Consider the following 20,239-nt stretch of genomic DNA (forward strand, 5'->3'; position numbering starts at 1 on the left):
AAGATATATCCAGGTTTTAGAGCAGCATATGCTCCCAACCAGACAACATCTTTTCCAGGTAAGGCCTTGCATTTTTCAGCAGGACAATGCTAAACCACATACTGCATCTTTGACAACAGCAAGGCTTTGTTTTAGAAATGTCTGGGTGCTTAACTTGGCTGTCTGCAGTTCACACCTTTCGTTAATTGAAAATATTTGGAGCACCTTGAAACGAAAAATATGACAAAGAAGACCCAGACGGTTGAGTAGTTACATTCCTATATCAGACAAGAATGGGACAACAAAAACTCTCCCAAAACTCCAGCAACTGATCTCCTCCGTTCCCAGACATTTATAGAGTGTTGTTAAAAGAAGAAGAGGTGCTACACTGTGCTAAACATGTCCCTGTCCCAACTCATTCAAGACTTGTTCCTGGCATCAATTTTTTTTTCCATAAAAAAGGACTTTGGGCGACCTCCCCTTTATTTTTTTTTGGCCCCTGCTTACCTGATGGTGGTATCTGCACATTTCAGATACTCACCCACCCAGTGGATCCAACTTTGTCCCGCTGAGATCCTCTCATGCCTGGCCACAGCTCCATTCTGCCTTGCCATGTTCTCTCTGATGCCATGGAGAGGCAAGGGGGCCTCTCATTGATGCGCCAAAAGGACTGTCCCCTCCTCCTGTTCTTGAATGAAAAGCTATGTGTCAGGGATACCACATGCAGGCATCCAGCAAGGGTGATCAGATCAGTTGGCTGCACCAAGGAATCAGGACCCAGATAGATAAAGATGTAAATAAGTTTATTAAGCAAAATGACACACTCCAATACCAACACCAGTGACCATAAACAAGTAAACAAAATATAAATGATAACAGTAAACCCCAATAGAACCTAACAAACTATATACAAAGGGATGGAGCAAACAATAGCAGGACAGGACAGGGACAGGAGACAAGGAAAGCAGGGAGCCAGGTACAGGAAGCAGGATGCAGGGAACAGGACTCAGGATCAGGATACAGGTTTCAGGATACAGGTTTCAGGATACAGGTTTCAGGATACAGGTTTCAGGATACAGGTTTCAGGATACAGGTTTCAGGATACAGGTTCAGACAGGGACACGGCTAGCAGAGAAAATACTGAAGCACTGAGCCTCAGTGAAGGGCGGGCTTATATTCCCTCAGCAGTCCTCCTCAGGTGCAGCTTAATTAAAAGAACAGTCCAGCTGCTGGGAGACACCCGCTGGTGGGCCCTGGAACTGCGCCCCTCAGTTCCAAGAACAACAGTGCCACCAGCAGGTGACCCATGTAATGACACAGATCCTGACAGTTCCCCCCCTTTAAGGAGCGGCCTCCGGACGCTCCATTGTGCTTCTACCCCAAAAGTCCAAAAAGGTCTCCCCTCCATGTCTGCGGGTCTTCTAGCACTCTCTAGGCCAAAGTCCTTTAACTTGCCGGAAGGCGTGCCACCAGAGTCCAGCAATTGATCATGCGCCCCACCACCAGGGTCTGGAAGCCGTCTTGGCACCCCACAGGTCAAGTTCCTGAAGAGGCGTAACATTAGGGATACACCTGCCCTCATTGCAACACATGTCCCAACACTGGGACTGAAGGCAAGCTGGACATCAAGCAGGGGAGCGCCAGCGGCATGCAGGATATCCGGCAGTGGCACACCAGGCTGGGCAACAGACAGTGGCACATCAAACAGGGCGGCAGACCGTGGCTCAGCAGGCACTGGATCAGCAAACACTGGGTCAGCAGGCACCGGAACAGCAAGCACTGGGTCAGCGGGCACTGGAACAGCAAGCACTGGGTCAGCAGGCACAGGATCAGCAGGCACAGGATCAGCAGGCACAGGATCAGCAGGCACAGGATCAGCAGGCACAGGATCAGCAGGCACTGGATCAGCAGGCTCAGTAGGAGGCACCGGATCAGTGGGCACTGGATCAGCAGGCTCAGTAGAAGGCACCAGATCAGCGGGCAATGTAACAGCAGGCACTGGATCAGCAGGCTCAGTAGGAGGCACCGGATCAGTGGGCACTGGAACAACAGGCATCAGAACAGCGGGCACTGGATCAGCAGGCTCAGTAGAAGGCACCGGATCAAAGGGCACTGGATCAGCAGGCTCAGTAGGAGGCACTGGATCAGAGGGCACCGGAATAGAAGGCACTGGATCAGCGGGCTCAGTAGGAGGCACCAGATCAGCGGGCACTGGAACAGCAGGCATCAGAACAGTGGGCACTGGATCAGCAGGCTCAGTAGGAGGCACCGGATCAGTGGGCACTGGATCAGCGGGCACTGGAACAACAGGCATCAGAACAGCGAGCACTGGATCAGCAGGCTCAGTAGGAGGCACCGGATCAGTGGGCACTGGATCAACAGGCTCATTAAGAGGCACCAGATCAGCGGGCACTGGATCAGCAGGCTCAGTCGGAGGCACCAGACAAGCGGGCACTGTAACAGCAGGCATCAGAACAGTGGGCACTGGATCAGCAGGCTCAGTAGGAGGCACCGGATCAGCAGGCACTGGAACAACAGGCGTCAGAACAGCGGGCACTGGATCAGCAGGCTCAGTAAAAGGTACCGGATCAGTGGGCACTGGGTCAGCAGGCTCAGTAGGAGGCACTGGATCAGCGGGCACTGGAACAGCAGGCACTGGATCAGCGGGCTCAGTAGGAGGCACCAGATCAGCGGGCACTGGAACAGCAGGCATCAGAACAGTGGGCACTGGATCAGCAGGCTCAGTAAGAGGCACCGGATCAGTGGGCACTGGATCAGCAGGCACTGGAACAACAGGCATCAGAACAGCGGGCACTGGATCAGCAGGCTCAGTAGGAGGCACCGGATCAGTGGGCACTGGATCAACAGGCTCAGTAAGAGGCACCAGATCAGCGGGCACTGGATCAGCAGGCATCAGAACAGCAGGCACTGGATCAACAGGCTCAGTAAGAGGCACCAGATCAGCGGGCACTGGATCAGAAGGCATCAGAACAGCAGGCACTGGATCAGCAGGCTCAGTAGGAGGCACCAGATCAGTGGGCACTGGATCAGCGGGCACTGGAACAACAGGCACTGGATCAGCAGGCTCAGTAGAAGGCAACGGATCAGTGGGCACTGGATCAGCAGGCTCAGTAGGAGGCACCGGATCAGCGGGCACCGGAACAGCAGGTACTGGATCAGCGGGCTCAGTAGGAGGCACCAGATCAGCGGGCACTGTAACAGCAGGCATCAGAACAGTGGGCACTGGATCAGCAGGCTCAGTAGGAGGCACCGGATCAGTGGGCACTGGATCAGCAGGCACTGGAACAACAGGCATCAGAACAGCGGGCACTGGATCAGCAGGCTGGGTAACAGGTATAATTGTATGTGTTGGGAAAAATCTCCTTTTCTTTTTAGGTTTAGATACAGAAATCTTGCTAGTGGTTGCAGGGCTATGAATAGATTGTGAAGTAGATGGAAGCGAAATGGCAGTATTGGGAGATGGTGGAAAAGGAGAGACAGTTACAGAGGAGAATTTCTGAGAGGTTGCTAGAGGCAACAGAGTAGTAGAGGAAGTTTTCACAGAGTTAAATGCAGGAAAAGTGCAACTCGTTAAGCCAGGATATGAACAAGCAGTGGAAAGCAAACCATACCTAACTGCAGCTGTGGTTGCTACGGGTAACGGAGAGGATAAACTTTGAGAAAACTGGTGTCCAGAGGCAGAAGTGGATTGGTGTGAGTTAGCTGATGCTAAATTGGAAAGATCTGACCAGGTTTGCAATAAGGCCTGAACAAAACTCAATTTACAACCCCCTTGTCTGATTAGAGAATATACAGCATTCATGCAATCCAACAGGGCCTCTGGAGAATACACTGAATAATGTTCAATAAAATAGGGTTTATCATCTTCCAAGAGCCACACAAGAGATACCACCTGAGAGACACTAAAAGGAGGAGAATAATCATCACCACCCTTAGGGGTATTAGATAAAGCCAACTCTGCACAGAGCTGAATAAGTGGCTGAATCTCTTTGAACAAAACTCTGCCTTTGTCAACAAACGAGTGGGCCAGACGGATGCATTCCAACAACTGCTCGCTAGTGTAAGTTTTCAAAATTTGGCGACAATATTCCCTGTCTTCTGTTATAAGCAAAGAAAAATAAAAGACCTCCTCTGACTGCATCTTGCAACAACCAGAAAATTCCTAATTCCCAGGTGCAACCGATCTGATCGTTAGTGGCTTCAGTATTCTGTCAGGGATACCACATGCAGGCATCCAGCAAGGGTGATCAGATCAGTTGGCTGCACCAAGGAATCAGGACCCAGATAGATAAAGATGTAAATAAGTTTATTAAGCAAAATGACACACTCCAATACCAACACCAGTGACCATAAACAAGTAAACAAAATATAAATGATAACAGTAAACCCCAATAGAACCTAACAAACTATATACAAAGGGATGGAGCAAACAATAGCAGGACAGGACAGGGACAGGAGACAAGGAAAGCAGGGAGCCAGGTACAGGAAGCAGGATGCAGGGAACAGGACTCAGGATCAGGATACAGGTTTCAGGATACAGGTTTCAGGATACAGGTTTCAGGATACAGGTTTCAGGATACAGGTTTCAGGATACAGGTTTCAGGATACAGGTTCAGACAGGGACACGGCTAGCAGAGAAAATACTGAAGCACTGAGCCTCAGTGAAGGGCGGGCTTATATTCCCTCAGCAGTCCTCCTCAGGTGCAGCTTAATTAAAAGAACAGTCCAGCTGCTGGGAGACACCCGCTGGTGGGCCCTGGAACTGCGCCCCTCAGTTCCAGGAACAACAGTGCCACCAGCAGGTGACCCATGTAATGACACAGATCCTGACACTATGCCTCCTGGGATATGTGACGTACATATCCTGGAAGGCACAGCGGGCAGTGTGCGTGTCATTTTCCTAAGGCAAGGGACATGCATGGGGAGGCAGGGCACACTTTAAATGAAAAAAATGAAGTAAACCAAAGAAAAAAAAAAAAGCAATGCCCTATTTCTGCAGAGGAAAAGAGGAAGGGGTGGAGAGGCAGGATCTAAAGGTCCGATTTTTCTCAGTTTTAAACTTTTTTATGTTTTCTATTTTCTATTGTGAATAAAATATGGGTTTATGAGATTTACAAATCATTGCATTCTGTTTTTATGTAGAGTTTACACAGCATCCCAACTTTTTTGGAATTGGGTTGTAATGTGTGCATTTACAGTTTATCAATGTATATTTGGGCCAAAAAATGTTTTACTCTGTCCAGAGTTAAATATCTGCAAACAGGGTGACCTTTCTTTTTATTATTTTTTTTTTTTAACTTTGTCCTATTGGTTTGAATGCCAACTTGCAGCAAATATTAAGTGTACTCTCTCCAAATCAAATAAAAGGGTAAGTCAAAAAAAAAACAACTAGGATTACATTTAGTAATTTGGCTTCTAAATACTTTAGAGCATTAAACAGCATTAGTTTCAATCACTTGACATCCCCCTAACAGAGCCGTAGTATATTGCTTTATGATGTGCTATAGAATATTTGCTTCCTGCCTGGATTCTCCAAGGAGTTAAGATTTTAGAATGAGCTTGGGTGGCAAAATGGCATGATATAAACTCATTGGTGTCGTATCCATGGTGGGATGTGAAATCCGGGTCTCTGGGGTAACCCTACCTCTCAAAAAAAGCTGGTGAGTAATTGAGCTACTTAGCACTACATCCCATTCCCTCTTCAAAAAGTGTCTATTGCTGCATTTGTACCTAAAATGCAATAAAATCATCTGGCCCCCATTCAGAATCTAATGGCGCTTTTCCACTGCATGGAACCGAACGGTATGGATCGCTTTTGTGCTTTTCCACTGCTGGTACCGCATGGTATGGTGTAGGAACGGTTCGGTACGGTACGGTACAGCGGCGCTTTTCCACTGCATGGAACCGAACGGTACGGCTCTCAAAAACAGTACCTACTCGATTGTGGTTCCAAGAGGTACCATACCCGGTACCATATCCCACAATCCTTTGCATGCAGTCACTACTAGCCACTGATTGGTCAGAGAATCCCACCCACCCCGTTGTTATCCCACCCACTTAACTTTAGTACTACTTTAGTGGAAAAGCAAACCATACCGTACCATACCGAACCGTTCCAACACCGTACCATGCGGTACCACCAGTGGAAAAGCAAACCGGGCCGAGTAGAGCCGAGCCGGTACTTGCAGTGGAAAAGTGCCATTAGTGTGTGCTCTATTTGTGCCCATTGCACAGTCACAGCAGACAAATGTAATGCTCACATGTATAAAAGTAGTAAGTATTAACTGTCACATAGGGTTTGACTTAGTTGCAGCTGTATGTTTATTCTTGTCGATCCTTCTCCTTTAGGAGCCGACATGCTACAGAAGTTGATTGAGGAAACGGATAAATTTGTCGTTTTTACTGAAGAGGAGTCTGGTGTGAGTGAGCAGTTGTGTGGAAAAGCTGCCTGTCTGGACACAGACATCTATAATCACAACTGGCTTATTGAGCTGGTAAACTGTCAGGTAATATTGTATAGCTGAATTTATCCTTTATAGAGCTATAAACCAGACCTGTAGAGAAAGTGTGCACTGTATGGAAGCCTTAAGGTAACCTTGTTTGTTAATGCAAAAAAAAGCAACGTGTGCACTTAATGCCCACCCTGCCCAGCTGTATATACTCATTTTCTTTTCACTCCCCCACTGCTTTACTTGGCCGCCTGGAGCAAGGAAAAGTCCTGTGTTGGAGTTAAAGATTCTTTCAGCCCCCATGTTGCTTTGCCGGGGGCCTGAGCAGCCAGTTCTCAATCATCCAAATAATGTTTTGACATTTTGGTAATTCATAAAACTTGATTTGACCATACTGGTCTCCATGAAGGGGGAAAAAAAGGCCTGATCTCGAACAAAATTCCACCATTTACATTTACCATAAAAGAAATCAAGCTTTCTATGCTCTTATACACATCCCACTTCTGGGTCTGCAGATGGTTCTTCGAGGAGCTGAGACCGAAGGCTGTGTGATTGTGTCTGCAGCAAAAGCCCAACTTTTGCAGTGCCAGCACCACCCATCCTGGTATGGAGACACCTTAAAGCAGAAAACATCTTGGACCTGCCAGCTTGACAGCATGCAGTACTTTGCTACTACCGAGAGCAGCCCAAACGAGGGAGAAGATGGCCAGTGCTGGTTGGAGGTAAGTCTTTGTTCTAGATATAATTTTACTTGTGAGCATTAACTTCATTTGATATTCACATTACATGGTATATGTCTGCTTAACCATTTGCCAACCTCCTAACGTACTTTTACTATGGCAAGTCGGCTCCCGTGCGTGAAATCACGTACCTGTATGTAATTGCGAGCAGGGGCTGCAAGGGGCGTGCGTTTTCCGCTGGAGGCGCACTGATTGGCTAGCGGGGGAGCCAATCAGCGGATCGGAGGGTCCCCATTTCCGCCGGCTACCCGCGATCATTCCCGAGAGACACAGAACGGCGGTCTGCCTATGTAAACTAGGCAGATCACCATTCTGACAGGAAGGAAGACCGAGATCTTGTGTTTCTGCTAAGCAGGAACAGCGATCTCGGTCTTCCCCCAGTTAGCAAACGCTCCTAGGGAACACATTTTAACCCTTTGATCGCCTCTGATGTTAACCCCTTCTCTGCCAGTGTCATTAGTACAGTAACAGTGCAGATTTTTTTAACAAGGATCGCTGTAATAAAATATAGTCCCCAAAAAACTGTCAGAAATGTCAGGTGTACGATTTGTCTGCCTATAAGTCGCTGATCGCCGCCATTACTTGTAAAAATTCTATAAAAATTTTCCATCGTTTGTAGACGCTAAAACTTTTGCGCAAAACAATCAGTGTACGCTTATTAGGATTTTCTTTAATAAAAAATATGTAGCAGAATACATATTGGCATACATTTACGAAGAATTTAGATTTTTTTAAAAAAAAAATTCTAGCAGGAAGTAAAAAAATATTTTTTTCCCCCAAAGTTGTTGCTCTTTTTTTGTTTATAGCACCACAGAGTTGATCAAATACCACCAAAAGAAAGCTCTATTTGTGGGAAAGAAAGGACATCAATTCTATTTGGGTACAGCGTCGCACGACCGCACAAATGCCAGTTAAAGTCACGCAGTGCCATATCGTAAAAAATGGCCTGGTCATTAAGGGGGTAAAACCTTTCCGAGCTGAAGTGGTTAAAAAGTATGGGTTTATTTCTTTTTACATTATCTTAATCCTGAAAAGCGATTTTCTCCCCTCTAGAATGTACACCCTTTCTTGTGAAATCAAAGAAAATACCTGCGGGAGGGGCAAAGGTCTCTCATGTAGCGCCATCTGGACCATAAAGTTCTTCTTCCTCTTCTATGACTGACGTCTGTTCCTAGTAGTCTGCGCGCTCCCAAGACTTCAGTAGTGCTTTAAGTGGAACTTTACTCTCACAATCAACACTGACTATTTTTAATCCTTATGCTGTTAGCATTCGTAAAAAGATCATATTTACTTGTTTTAGTCCTGGTTCATACTGGTGCGATGCGAGAAACCCTGCAAATCAGTGGCGGTTCCTGCATAGCACCAAAATTGCACAGCGGTTTACACTGAGATCTGCGAATCGCTGGGGGTGTCAATGTAAAGTTAATGACACCCCCAGATTGGTTTGCAGATCGCAGTGCGAACTGTGAAATGGTGCAGGAATGGGATCGCATAGGTGTGAACACCCATACGATCTGATTCCAGTGCGAACCATAAAAGGATCCTGCACCATTTTGATGCGAATGCTGAATTGCTGAAATCTCATCGCGCAGACATCGCATGTGATCTGCACAGCAATGCGGTTCAAATCACATGCAATGTCTGGCATCGCACTAGTGTGAACCAGCACTCCCAAGTTTTTTTTAAATATTTCTTCAGTTGTTTCCTGGTTTCAGTGCCTGGGCAAATGATGTCAAATGTCCCAGGGGTCTTCAGTAAGGAAGGAGAGGCTTTCTCAGCTAAGCACACCCTCGCTTGCTTGCATGCCTGAGCTAAGGACAGGTGGATTCCAGGAAGTAAATGCTACGCAAAACATCTGCCCTTACTCAAGATGGCTACAGCCAGAATATCTAAGGGGTGTTTCACAAAGTGATTTATCCACAAAATAAAGCATGGAGACATGAATTGATGGTTGAGTATGCTGTGAATATTAAAAATGAATTAAATACAGTTGCATTTTTGGTTTGTGGTGCTCAGATTAAGTGTAGTTCTACTTTCAGCTCTTCATCCCTCTCATCCAGGCTGTTCTCCATCTGAGGTTCTTCACACACACAGGCAGCTTCCCTCACCCCCCCCCCCCCCCCAAGGTCGTTCCCAGGGCCAGTTCACACCATAGTAACGCAGTCCAGATGCTTTCCAGGTGCTTGTCTGCATGCGCATTTTTGGTGGTTACAGAGCGTTTTTGATGCAGTCCAGTGCATTTTTTCCCCCCTCTTTTTTTCTTAACCTTAAATAAGGACGTGCGTTCCAGTGCATTCTTGATGCGTTTTTGATGCTTTTTACAGTGTTCCAGTACTGTCTACTGCAGGAAAAATCCAGCATGTTCTACTTTTTTGGAACGCACTGAAACTGCAAGCACTGGTGTTAACTATGCCATTGGAGACCATATAAACTACTTTCCATGCGTTTTTGATGCAGAAATAAACGCACTGGACTGCATGTGGTGTGAACTGGTCCTCAGTCCGAGTTTTACTTGCACATATGTAGCTGCTTTCTCCCCCCCCCCCCCCCCTCCCATTCAGGCTGAGCTCTCACTGAGTAAGTGACACAAAGAAGAAGAACTTCTGCCCTGCCCAACTTTCTCAGGCGTGCTCTCTCTGCAGAGTGGAGCGGAGAAGCAGCTAAAGAATGTATAATCATTTTTTTTCTTGTACAGTAAAGGCTCCTAAAGTCCCACAGCTCTGCATACTGTTCTGTGCCTCCATTTCTTGTTGACAATGTAATGTCATGGAAAGAGAGGCACATGACCAGCATGCACGTTCCAGCTGGCGGCTCTGTGAGGAGAGAATGAGGGCAGCGGCTCTCTCCAGATGTAAATGCCCCTCTAAACTTTCAAACTTGAAGAGGACCATTACTTAGCCCAAACCAGGACTTGGAATGTGGATACAACACAAAATGGGGCAGCAGTGCTAAGATAGAAAAGCTACTTCTCATCGACCACTCGCTCGCTTGTAACGAGCATGCGTTTGTAGGCAAAGTGACATACCCGTATGTCCCTGCCTACTTCCCGTTTTTTTGCACGTGTCTGTGCGCCCTCCAGCCGGCACCGGATTGTACATTGTGGGAGCCTGCCAGCAAGTCACGGCCATTTATTCATGGCCAGGACCTGATGATCGGCTGTGTGCAATCACAGCCCAGAGCTCTGTGTTGGTAAACAGCACAGAGCTCTGTACAGAGGGAGCGATTTGTCAGTTTCTGAGTGAGAAACAGAGAGATCTCTTAGTAAAAGCAGTACATACATTACACATAGGCACATATTTAACCCCTTGATCGCCCTAGAGTGTAACCCCTTCCCAGCCATTGTGTCATTAGTAAAGTTACAGTGTATAGTAATATCACTGATCACTGTATTAGTGTCCGTGTCAGTCAGTTGGTGTCAGAGCGTTGATCGCCACCATTAGTAGTGTAAAAAAATAATAAAAATTCAAGTATATATACCATAGTTTGTAGGCACCACAACCTTTTCGCAAAGCAATCAATATACGCTTATTGGGATTTTTTTTTAATCAAAAACATGTAGCCGAATACTTTTTGGCCAAAATTTTTGAAGAAGTTAGATTTTTTAATTTTATTAGATGTTTTATTGCAAAAAGTAAAAAATATCGTTTTTTTTTTTTTTTTTTTTAAATTCACAAAAAATAAAAAAAACAGTTGTGATCAAATACCACCAAACGAAACCTCTATTTCAGTGAAAAAATATGAATTATATTTGGGTACAGTATTGCTTGACTGTGCAATCGCCAATGCCAAATTGCAAAAAAAGGCCTGGTCATGAAAGGGGGTAGAATCTTACAAAGCTGAAATGTTTAAGTATATTAAAAGCTACTGTCTTTTTATTGTTCGAACACTGACCTAAAATGTAAATATTTTAAAGATACCTACAGGTAACCTAATATATCAACCTGTAAACAAGTGCCCCCTGTATTGTCCATTAGTATTTAAAGTGGTTGTAAACCCCAGTCATGGAATTTGAGTTAAAGCGGAGTTCCGGCCACAAATTTTTTTCTTCAATAAAAATACCCCCGGGACAGTCAGGGCTAGTACATTCCACGATGGATAGCCTCTGACTCTGAACTGTCCTGGGTCGCACTTACCTTTTAGAAGAAATACTTACCTTGAAAATTTCTTCTCCAGCGCTGCCATCTCGAATGTGGGCAGCTGAAGAAAGCGCGTCCTTTTCTGCGTCCTCTTCCGTGTCCTCTTCTCCCAGAATGCGCCTGCACCGGCCCCGCTCGTCACTTCCGGTGCCCAGAAGCTGTTTAGCAGGGAATGAGGATCCGTACCGGAGTGCCTAATCGCGTCATTTCCGGCCTGCAAATAACGCAATATTTCGTCCCTAGGCGATTTTCAAGGAGTCATGGGATACATTACAGTGCTATCCCAGGGGCCCTTGCAAATCGCCGAATGACATCATCACCGAAGCGTCCAGTATTACAGCGGCGGACTATAAAAGAAAAAAAAAAAGGTATTTGCATTGAAAAAAAAAATAAAAATACTACGATTTGTGAAATCTATTACTAATGTCTGAATGATCTAAAGGGACTAAAAAAAATGGGTGGAACTCCGCTTTAAGCACATATACAGTGGGTACGGAAAGTATTCAGACCCCCTTAAATTTTTCACTCTTTGTTATATTGCAGCCATTTGCTAAAATCATTTAAGTTCATTCTTCTTCCTCATGAATGTACACATAGCACCCCATACTGACAGAAAAACACAGAATTGTTGACATTGTTGCAGATTTATTAAAAAAGAAAAACTGAAATATCACATGGTCCTAAGTATTCAGACCCTTTGCTGTGACACTCATATATTTAACTCAGGTGCTTTCCATTTCTTCTGATCATCCTTGAGATGGTTCTACACCTTCATTTGAGTCCAGCTGTGTTTGATTATACTGATTGGACTTGATTAGGAAAGCCACACACCTGTCTATATAAGACCTTCCAGATCACAATGCATGTCAGAGCAAATGAGAATCATGAGGTCAAAGGAACTGCCTGAAGAGCTCAGAGACAGAATTGTGGCAAGGCACAGATCTGGCCAAGGTTACAAAAAGATTTCTGCTGCACTTAAGGTTCCTAAGAGCACAGTGGCCTCCATAATCCTCAAATGGAAGACGTTTGGGACGACCAGAAGCCTTCCTAGAGCTGGCCGTCCGGCCAAACTGAGCTATCGGGGGAGAAGAGCCTTGGTGAGAGAGGTAAAGAAGAACCCAAAGATCACTGTGGCTGAGCTCCAGAGATGCAGTCAGGAGATGGGAGAAAGTTGTAGAAAGTCAACCATCACTGCAGCCCTCCACCAGTCGGGGCTTTATGGCAGAGTGGCCCGACGGAAGCCTCTCCTCAGTGTAAGACACATGAAAGCCCGCATGGAGTTTGCTAAAAAACACCTGAAGGACTCCAAGATGGTGAGAAATAAGATTTTCTGGTCTGATGAGACCAAAATAGAACTTTTTGGCCTTAATTCTAAGCGGTATGTGTGGAGAAAACCAGGCACTGCTCATCACCTGTCCAATACAGTCCCAACAGTGAAGCATGGTGGTGGCAGCATCATGCTGTGGGGGTGTTTTTCAGCTGCAGGGACAGGACGACTGGTTGCAATCGAGGGAAAGATGAATGCGGCCAACTACAGGGATATCCTGGACAAAAACCTTCTCCAAAGTGCTCTGGACCTCAGACTGGGCCGAAGGTTTACCTTCCAACAAGACAATGACCCTAAGCACACAGCTAAAATAACGAAGGAGTGGCTTCACAACAACTCCGTGACTGTTCTTGAATGGCCCAGCCAGAGCCCTGACTTAAACCCAATTGAGCATCTCTGGAGAGACCTAAAAATGGCTGTCCACCAACGTTTACCATCCAACCTGACAGAACTGGAGAGGATCTGCAAGGAGGAATGGCAGAGGATCCCCAAATCCAGGTGTGAAAGACTTGTTGCATCTTTCCCAAAAAGACTCCTGGCTGTATTAGATCAAAAGGGGGCTTCTACCAAATACTGAGCAAAGGGTCTGAATACTTAGGACCATGTGATATTTCAGTTTTTCTTTTTTAATAAATCTGCAACAATGTCAACAATTCTGTATTTTTCTGTCAGTATGGGGTGCTATGTGTACATTCATGAGGAAGAAAAATGAACTTAAATGATTTTAGCAAATGGCTGCAATATAACAAAGAGTGAAAAATTTAAGGGGGTCTGAATACTTTCCGTACCCACTGTATGTCTCTCTCCAAAGCTCTAAGTGTCATTTCTCTCTGGTGCTTCGTTCCTCACCCTAGGGCTACACGATTCTGGATAAAATGAGAATCATGATTTTCTCTTTCGTTCATTGATGGACACAGCTCCAGAATCTTCTTGACCATTGAGTAATGCTGTCCACTACAAGAGTAGGACACTAGGCAGGGAAAAGCTTTACCAGGGCAATGGGGCAGTCCCAGGGGATATACTCCCACTTCCTTGCTGGGATCTCTTGTCCTAGCATTTTTTCCTTTTTAAACTGAATTTTTTTATTTTATTATTTTCTGTTCCTGTGAGAACTACAATCAATTTGGTTCCTGTGAGAACTACAATAAACTGTCAGCTGGGCAACAGACTGGATATCCTAGATCCTTACGTTCTTCCCAGTCTGGCCAGTGAGCGCAACCTCACACACCAGACCACACCTTGCCACACTAGGTTGGCCACGACACAGCCCCACAGGACAGGGGCTGGCCGGCGAGTTAAACACCTCGCGAGGACGCATAGCTCTGGTCATGACCTGTGTCGCAGCATGCCTCTGGCCCGCAGCACCCCCATTCCAAGATGGTGCAGTGGCCTGCCTGGAGTGGTGCCCACCTGGTTCCATGGTTTGGGAAGTAGTGTCCCCCCTCTCCCTTGGTAGTCTTTCGGGGTGGACGTGGGCCCCTCCCTGGGATGATCGGACCCACCTTGTTCCCCTCCAGCCCCTCTAAACAGTCACGGTGAGTCTTTTAGCCCCAACCCACCCCTCCCTCCTCTAAACAGTCACGGTGGGTCTTGGGGCCTGCAGATCCTCTAAAGCGGCAAAGGTATTCCCTTTTTCCCGCCTACTGTGACAAAATTGTCGCGAGTCAGTGGAGTTGTTCTAAACCCAATATGGCGGTGCCTAAGCATTTCGATAGACGATACCCCTTGAGGAGTCTGTTGTACGTGGGCAGTCCCACCTGTGATTGACTCTCAGGTCCCCAGGCTAACTAAATCCACCCTATATCGGGTGGAGGAATCCCTGGTTTTAAAAGATCCTTTTGACAAGAGAGCCTAGACTTTGGTCCGCCACATGTTTACTATGGCCGGTTCGGTCTTTAGGTCGGTGTTCATCATAGCATTGGTGTCCCTGACTTTCCCGAGTGGGCAAAGCTTTTGCGCCAGGATCTGGAGTGGGGAACAGCTTTTACCTGCCTTTGCGAATTTGGTGGACTAGTTGTTCCAGGGGTTGCAGTTTGTCTGTGATGCCTCTCTGGATGCAGCTCCCTTAGTCTCTGGGTTGTCCCTGAAAGCAGTGATCCTTCGGCGCATGATATGGCTAAAATGCTTATCTGCGGACCAGACTTTCCAGAAGGTCTTATGTGATCTTCCCTTTGTGGGGAATTGCCTCTTCGTAGTCTCCCTGGGAAGACCTCCTCCCGAGGTTCCATGAGGACCTGGTCTGGTATGTCGAGAGCGGGTCCTTCCAGACCTGCAGACAAACGCCTCTTCTGCCTGAAGGGGGGCCCTCACTTGTATCTGGGGTGGGGGAGGACGTATTTGCTTCTTTCCGGACCCGTGGACCCCCCTGATTCAAGACAAGTGGGTCCATGAGCTGATTCCATCTGGCTACAACATCGAGTTTTCGGTCTTCTCCTCCAGAGAGGTTCTTTCCTTCCAACCTGCGTTTATCCCCAGACTGCCTGCGAAGTCTCTTCTGGGCGGTGCAAGACATGCTACTACAAGGATGTATTGTTCCGGTCCCAGAATCTGAACATTTGTTTCATGGGTTTTATTCAAACATGTTTGCAGGTCCCAGGGAGGAAAGCGAGGTACATCCAATCTTGGACTTCAAGCTCTCAACCCCTTTGTGCGGGTACAGATGTTTTGAATAGAGTCCATTTGTACGGTAGTGGCATCCCTACATCAGGGGGATCTTCTGGCCTCTATCAATATTAAGGACGCTTACCTTCATATTCCGATATATGTCAGTCATTCGCGCTCCCTCTGCTTGCTGTATCTCACCTCAACCCCTCAGGTTTTCGCAAGTGTTGGCCCCAGGGTTGGCATTGTTGCACCAGGGGGGGATTGCGGCACTGGAGTACCTGGATGATCTTCTTCTGCGAGCAGAGTCTCCGCCTGTCCTGGAGGACAACCGGGTGATTACTGTGTGGACTCTGTAGGAGCTCGGTTGGGAATTAAATTTCCAGGTGTTGGCTCTGGTTCTGTCCACCTAGTTGGACTATCTGGGTCTGTTCTTGACTCAGTCTCAGTCAGGGTGTTCCTCCTAAATACAGTGTGACCTAAAAGATTGCAACGATCGCCATTTTATTTTCTAGGGTCTCTGCTAAAAAATTGATATATATAATGTTTGGGGGTTCTTAGTAATTTTCTAGCAAAAAATACTTTTAACTTGTAAGCAACAAGTGTCAGAAAAAGGCTTAGTCTTTAAGAGGTTAAACTGCTCTCACAGACATAAGTTCATTCCTTTGATCTGAGAGCCGGTTCAGATTAGCGCGACTTGTCAGGCAACTTGTCAGCCTGACAAGTCACGCTCCCTCCCGGTCCATTGACCGCTACAGGACCCGTTCTAATAGGAGCAACACAAGTCGCTCCGACTTAGAAAAAGGGTCCTGTACTATTTCGGGGCGACCTCGGAGCGACTTGCATAGACTTCCATTATGTGAAGTCCCTGCAAGTCACTCCGAAGTCGTGGTGCAATGTAGTGCACAAGTCGCCCCCGAAGTAGTAAGGAGTCGTGTCACCTCAGTGTGAATCGGCTCTAAGGGCCGTTTCACACTATTGCGAGTGCGGCGATCGCATGTAATATCGGAGCGCACTGCTCCTTCATTACATGCGATCGGATGTGCAGATGCGAATTCAGCCATACACTTTGTATGGCTGAATTCACTGTGTATCCGCACCAAACTTGCACATGACCCTTTTTTCCAGCCGCATCAGGATCGGATCGCACAGTGGTTCACACTTGTGCGATCCGATTCTGTGCGAACTGTCAGACCTGGGGTGTCGTTAACATTTAATTGACACCCCCTGCGTATCGCATATGGCAGTGTGAACTGCCAGATGTGCGGGTGCGATGCGGGAACAGGCTGCGAATTCGCAGCCTTCCTGCATCGCACAAGTGTGAACCGGGACTAAAAGAATGAAAAGATACATTGTAAAGCATTGTGTTTATAGTTATCTAGCAGCCTTAACAATGTTGATAAGCATTTGCCAGAGGTTCTTTTTTTTTTTTTTTTTTTGACAGCTGCAAGTGAGCAGAGAACAGCTCTGTAAGAATTGAGGACATGCTGTTTTAAGATCGTGGGGTGGGGTGAATAGAGAAAGCTATTTTTTTTTTAACGATTAATAGTGCAGCTCTACTTCACCCCCTCTGTCTTCTTGGACATGTCACAAGTCCCAGAAGACTGCAAGACCATTCATAATTCGCGGCTCGCGCATGGGCAGTGGGCACCCTGCTGTAAAGTCGCAAGCTGTCCTGTCACAGCCAGGTGTCCACAGTTAAAATGCCGGTGCCATGAACTCGAACGCTAGTAAAGAACTAGCCTAGGTGAGGATGCCACTGGATCGGGGGACAGGTGAGTGGCTGTTTGTTAAAAGTCAGCAGTTTTTGTAGCTGCTTACTTTTAATTGTTACACAGGAGACTGGAGCTCCTCTTTAAAGTCACTTTGATAAATAAGGCCCAGAGTTGAGGGGCGTGGCCTGGCGCAGCATGTGAGAGGACGTGTGTGAGAGGAGCTCCGCCGGACCGATCTCCTTTACCGCTAATCCTGCAGCCCTCCGGGCACGATAATCCTCCCTTCACCTCCCGCACACCCGCGGCACTGACCTCCGCATGTCTCCGCCGAAGAAAGGCTCGGAAGCTGCGGCAAAACTGGCTGCATTCCGGAGGCTGGAGAGGGAGGCCCCGATCCAAGATGGCGCCGGCCCGTCGCTCGTGGTGGAGGAGCCGGAGAGCCCTGCTACATCCAAGGTATTGGAAGCGATTGCCACCTGCCAGACCATGCTGACGACTAAAATCGAGGAGGTGAAGGTAGATATATCACTGATGCGTCAGGATATGCAGAAGCTAAGGGACAGAGTTGGTGAGGCTGAACACAGAATCAGCGAGATGGAGGACTCCCTCCCCCCATTGCAAAGCTCCTCAGACAGGCTGCAGCAACAAGTACACCTTATCCTTCAAAAACAAGATGACATGGAGAATAGGCTGCGTCGCTGTAACTTGCGGTTCATTGGCCTCCCGGAGGGCTCTGAAGGTGCAGACCCCTCATCTTATTTGGAACAATTGCTCACTCAAACATATGGCAGAGAATCCTTTTCACCCACTTTTGTTGTGGAACGTGCACATCGCCTCTCAGGGCGTCCCCCCCCTCAGGGTGCACCCCCCCGCACATTCATCGCTAAATTCCTGAACTATCGGGACAGAGATGCCATATTGCGCCTGGCCAGAGTTAAGGGGAACATTCCATTTGGAAATCACAAAATAGCGATTTTCCCCGACTTCTCTGCTGAGGTCCAGAGGCGCCGCAAGAGCTTTTTGGAGGTCAAACGCAGGCTGCGTATCAAGAATATCAAATACTCTATGTTGTACCCGGCCCGTCTTAGAGTGGAGGGTGAGGACCGAGCCCACTTCTTTGAGGATCCGGAAGCCGCCATCTCCTGGCTAGAAGGACTGGAAGCTAGAGCCTGACCACCTTGCCCTGGCGACTTCATGACACTTTCTCCCTGATTGCCTGTGCCTTGTGCTGCTGCTGAGGTGGGGGGGGCTTTGTAGATCCTGAGGAACTCAAGACTTTGTACCCCCCTTTCCCCCCCCCCCCTCATTTCCCTGACCCACTGCTCCTGTGTTTGACCGGCGGAGCACCCTAGCTCCACAGATGGAACTGATTTTTCTGTTCTCTTCCTATGGATTTCCACCTGCCCATAGGTTTTGCTACCCAGCGATACACCCGTTGGTTTTCGCCCCCTACACCCGCTCAGGCGTGTGTTTGTGCCCAACTCCCCTGTTGCCCCCTGCGACTTCTGCTGGACCTGGGCCCCCGGGTCCCCTTGCTTGTCCTAGTTGTATTTTGCTGTATTTTTGCTGACTATCCTGGGGGTCCCTGGCCTCCTGTTCTTGCTTTTTACCAGTCGCATGTGGGCCTGTTCTGGTTGAGGCACTTGTTTGGGAACATGCCCGCACAAGTTGGGGTTGGTGCAGGGCAGGGAGGGGGGTTTGGGGTATTACCATTGTTTACAGTTTATAATTGGTACAATCTCTATACTGTTTCTGTTCTATGCACATTGACCTCAAGTAATAACTGCCTGCTCTTTTACTGCCGTTTATTAATGTTAGTGTATGACCGTGGGATTGTTAGTTCTGTGGCCTTATTGCCTGAGATCCTGGGAGCCTCCGCTCCACGCTCCGTATTACCCCTGCCATGGCCGCATTGAAATTGTTGACGTGGAATGTCAGGGGTATGCGCGATAAGATTAAACGGACGGCTGTCTTTAATGTTCTACGCCGTGTCCGGGCTGACATTATAGTACTGGTGGAGACACATTTGGAGGGCCGCGTACAGCAGTCTCTCAAACGGCCTTGGGTTGGCTGGGTGCATCACTCTGCATATAGCTCGCACTCCAGGGGTGTGGCGCTTCTGGTGGCCAAATCGGTGCATTTCCAGCTCCTAGGATCTCAGGTTGACCCAATGGGTAGATATGTCTTCCTTAAAACGTCAGTCTATGGGGAATTGATGCTTCTGATGGCTTTCTATGTGCCCCCCCCTTACTCTACTGTGGTTATAATGGAGGGATTGACGTTTATGGCACAATGCCCGGGGGCCCCGGTGATCTGGCTGGGCGACTTTAATAATGTGCTGGACTCGGGTCTGGATAGAACCGGTAGCGCCTCCCAGTCGCCGCCGGGGTCGTCCCCGACCAGGTTCTCCCGATTGGTGGAGAGCTTTGGTTTGACCGACTCCTGGCGTAGCAAGTACCCCGCTCAGCGTGCGTACTCCTGTTTCTCGGCTGCACACCATTCTATGTCACGCATTGATCTGATATTGATGTCTCGAACCCTGCTCCCCAGGTTACTGGCGGCAGGCTTCGCCCCACGGACTCTGTCTGATCACTGCCCTTATTGGATACTGTTGTCCTTGCCCTGCAATAGACCTCCCCCGGCCTGGCGCCTGAATCCCGCCTGGCTCCCCTTGGTGTCTGATGGGAACGACATTGAGGGGACCTGGACACAATTCTTTTCTGATAATGAGGGCACTGCCTCCCCGGCTGCAGTGTGGGAGGCATTTAAACTGTTCGCCAGATCCACTATGATTTCCAAAATTAAAGCTGTTAGAGCGCGGGCTGCTGAGGAGATCTCCAGGGCAACGGCGAATCTGCTTGAAGCTGAACAGGCCTTTATGGCGGACCCGACTCCGACGCATGAATCCCAGTATAAATTGACCTCTAAAGTCCTTTCCCAACTTGAATATGAGAAGGCGAAATCTAAGATGTTTTTTCAGAAGCAGAATCTGTTTGCACATGGAGAGCGGGCGGGGAAACTCCTCGCATATTTAGTTCATTGTGAGGATAGGCCCCCGGTAGTTATAACTTTGAAGGATGACCTGGGTAATGAGATCACCGATCCTGCTGCGGTGACACAGTGTTTCCGATCATTTTTTAGTACACTTTACACCTCTAGGGCCCCCGCTGACTGCACTGACATGCATGACTTTCTGGACTCTATTGCCTTTCCCACATTGACACCCGACCAGTTGGCGACCCTCGAGGCACCCATTTCTGTGGAGGAGATT

The 20,239-nt window shown here is 47.8% G+C and overlaps 1 protein-coding gene across 2 annotated transcripts in view; it reads left to right on the forward strand.

Moving 5' to 3' along the window:
• BLTP2 (bridge-like lipid transfer protein family member 2) overlaps positions 1-20,239 on the forward strand; it is a 213,208-nt gene that overhangs the window by 137,981 nt on the left and 54,988 nt on the right. For both annotated transcript variants that reach the window (XM_082247020.1, XM_082247021.1), the window contains exons 25-26: positions 6,349-6,506; positions 6,965-7,171. In XM_082247020.1, the coding sequence (XP_082103146.1) occupies positions 6,349-6,506; positions 6,965-7,171 (365 nt within the window). The remainder of the gene's footprint in view (positions 1-6,348; positions 6,507-6,964; positions 7,172-20,239) is intronic.

This window comes from Pelophylax lessonae, assembly GCF_965119305.1.
Source record: "Pelophylax lessonae genome assembly, chromosome: 2".
NCBI lineage: Eukaryota > Metazoa > Chordata > Amphibia > Anura > Ranidae > Pelophylax > Pelophylax lessonae.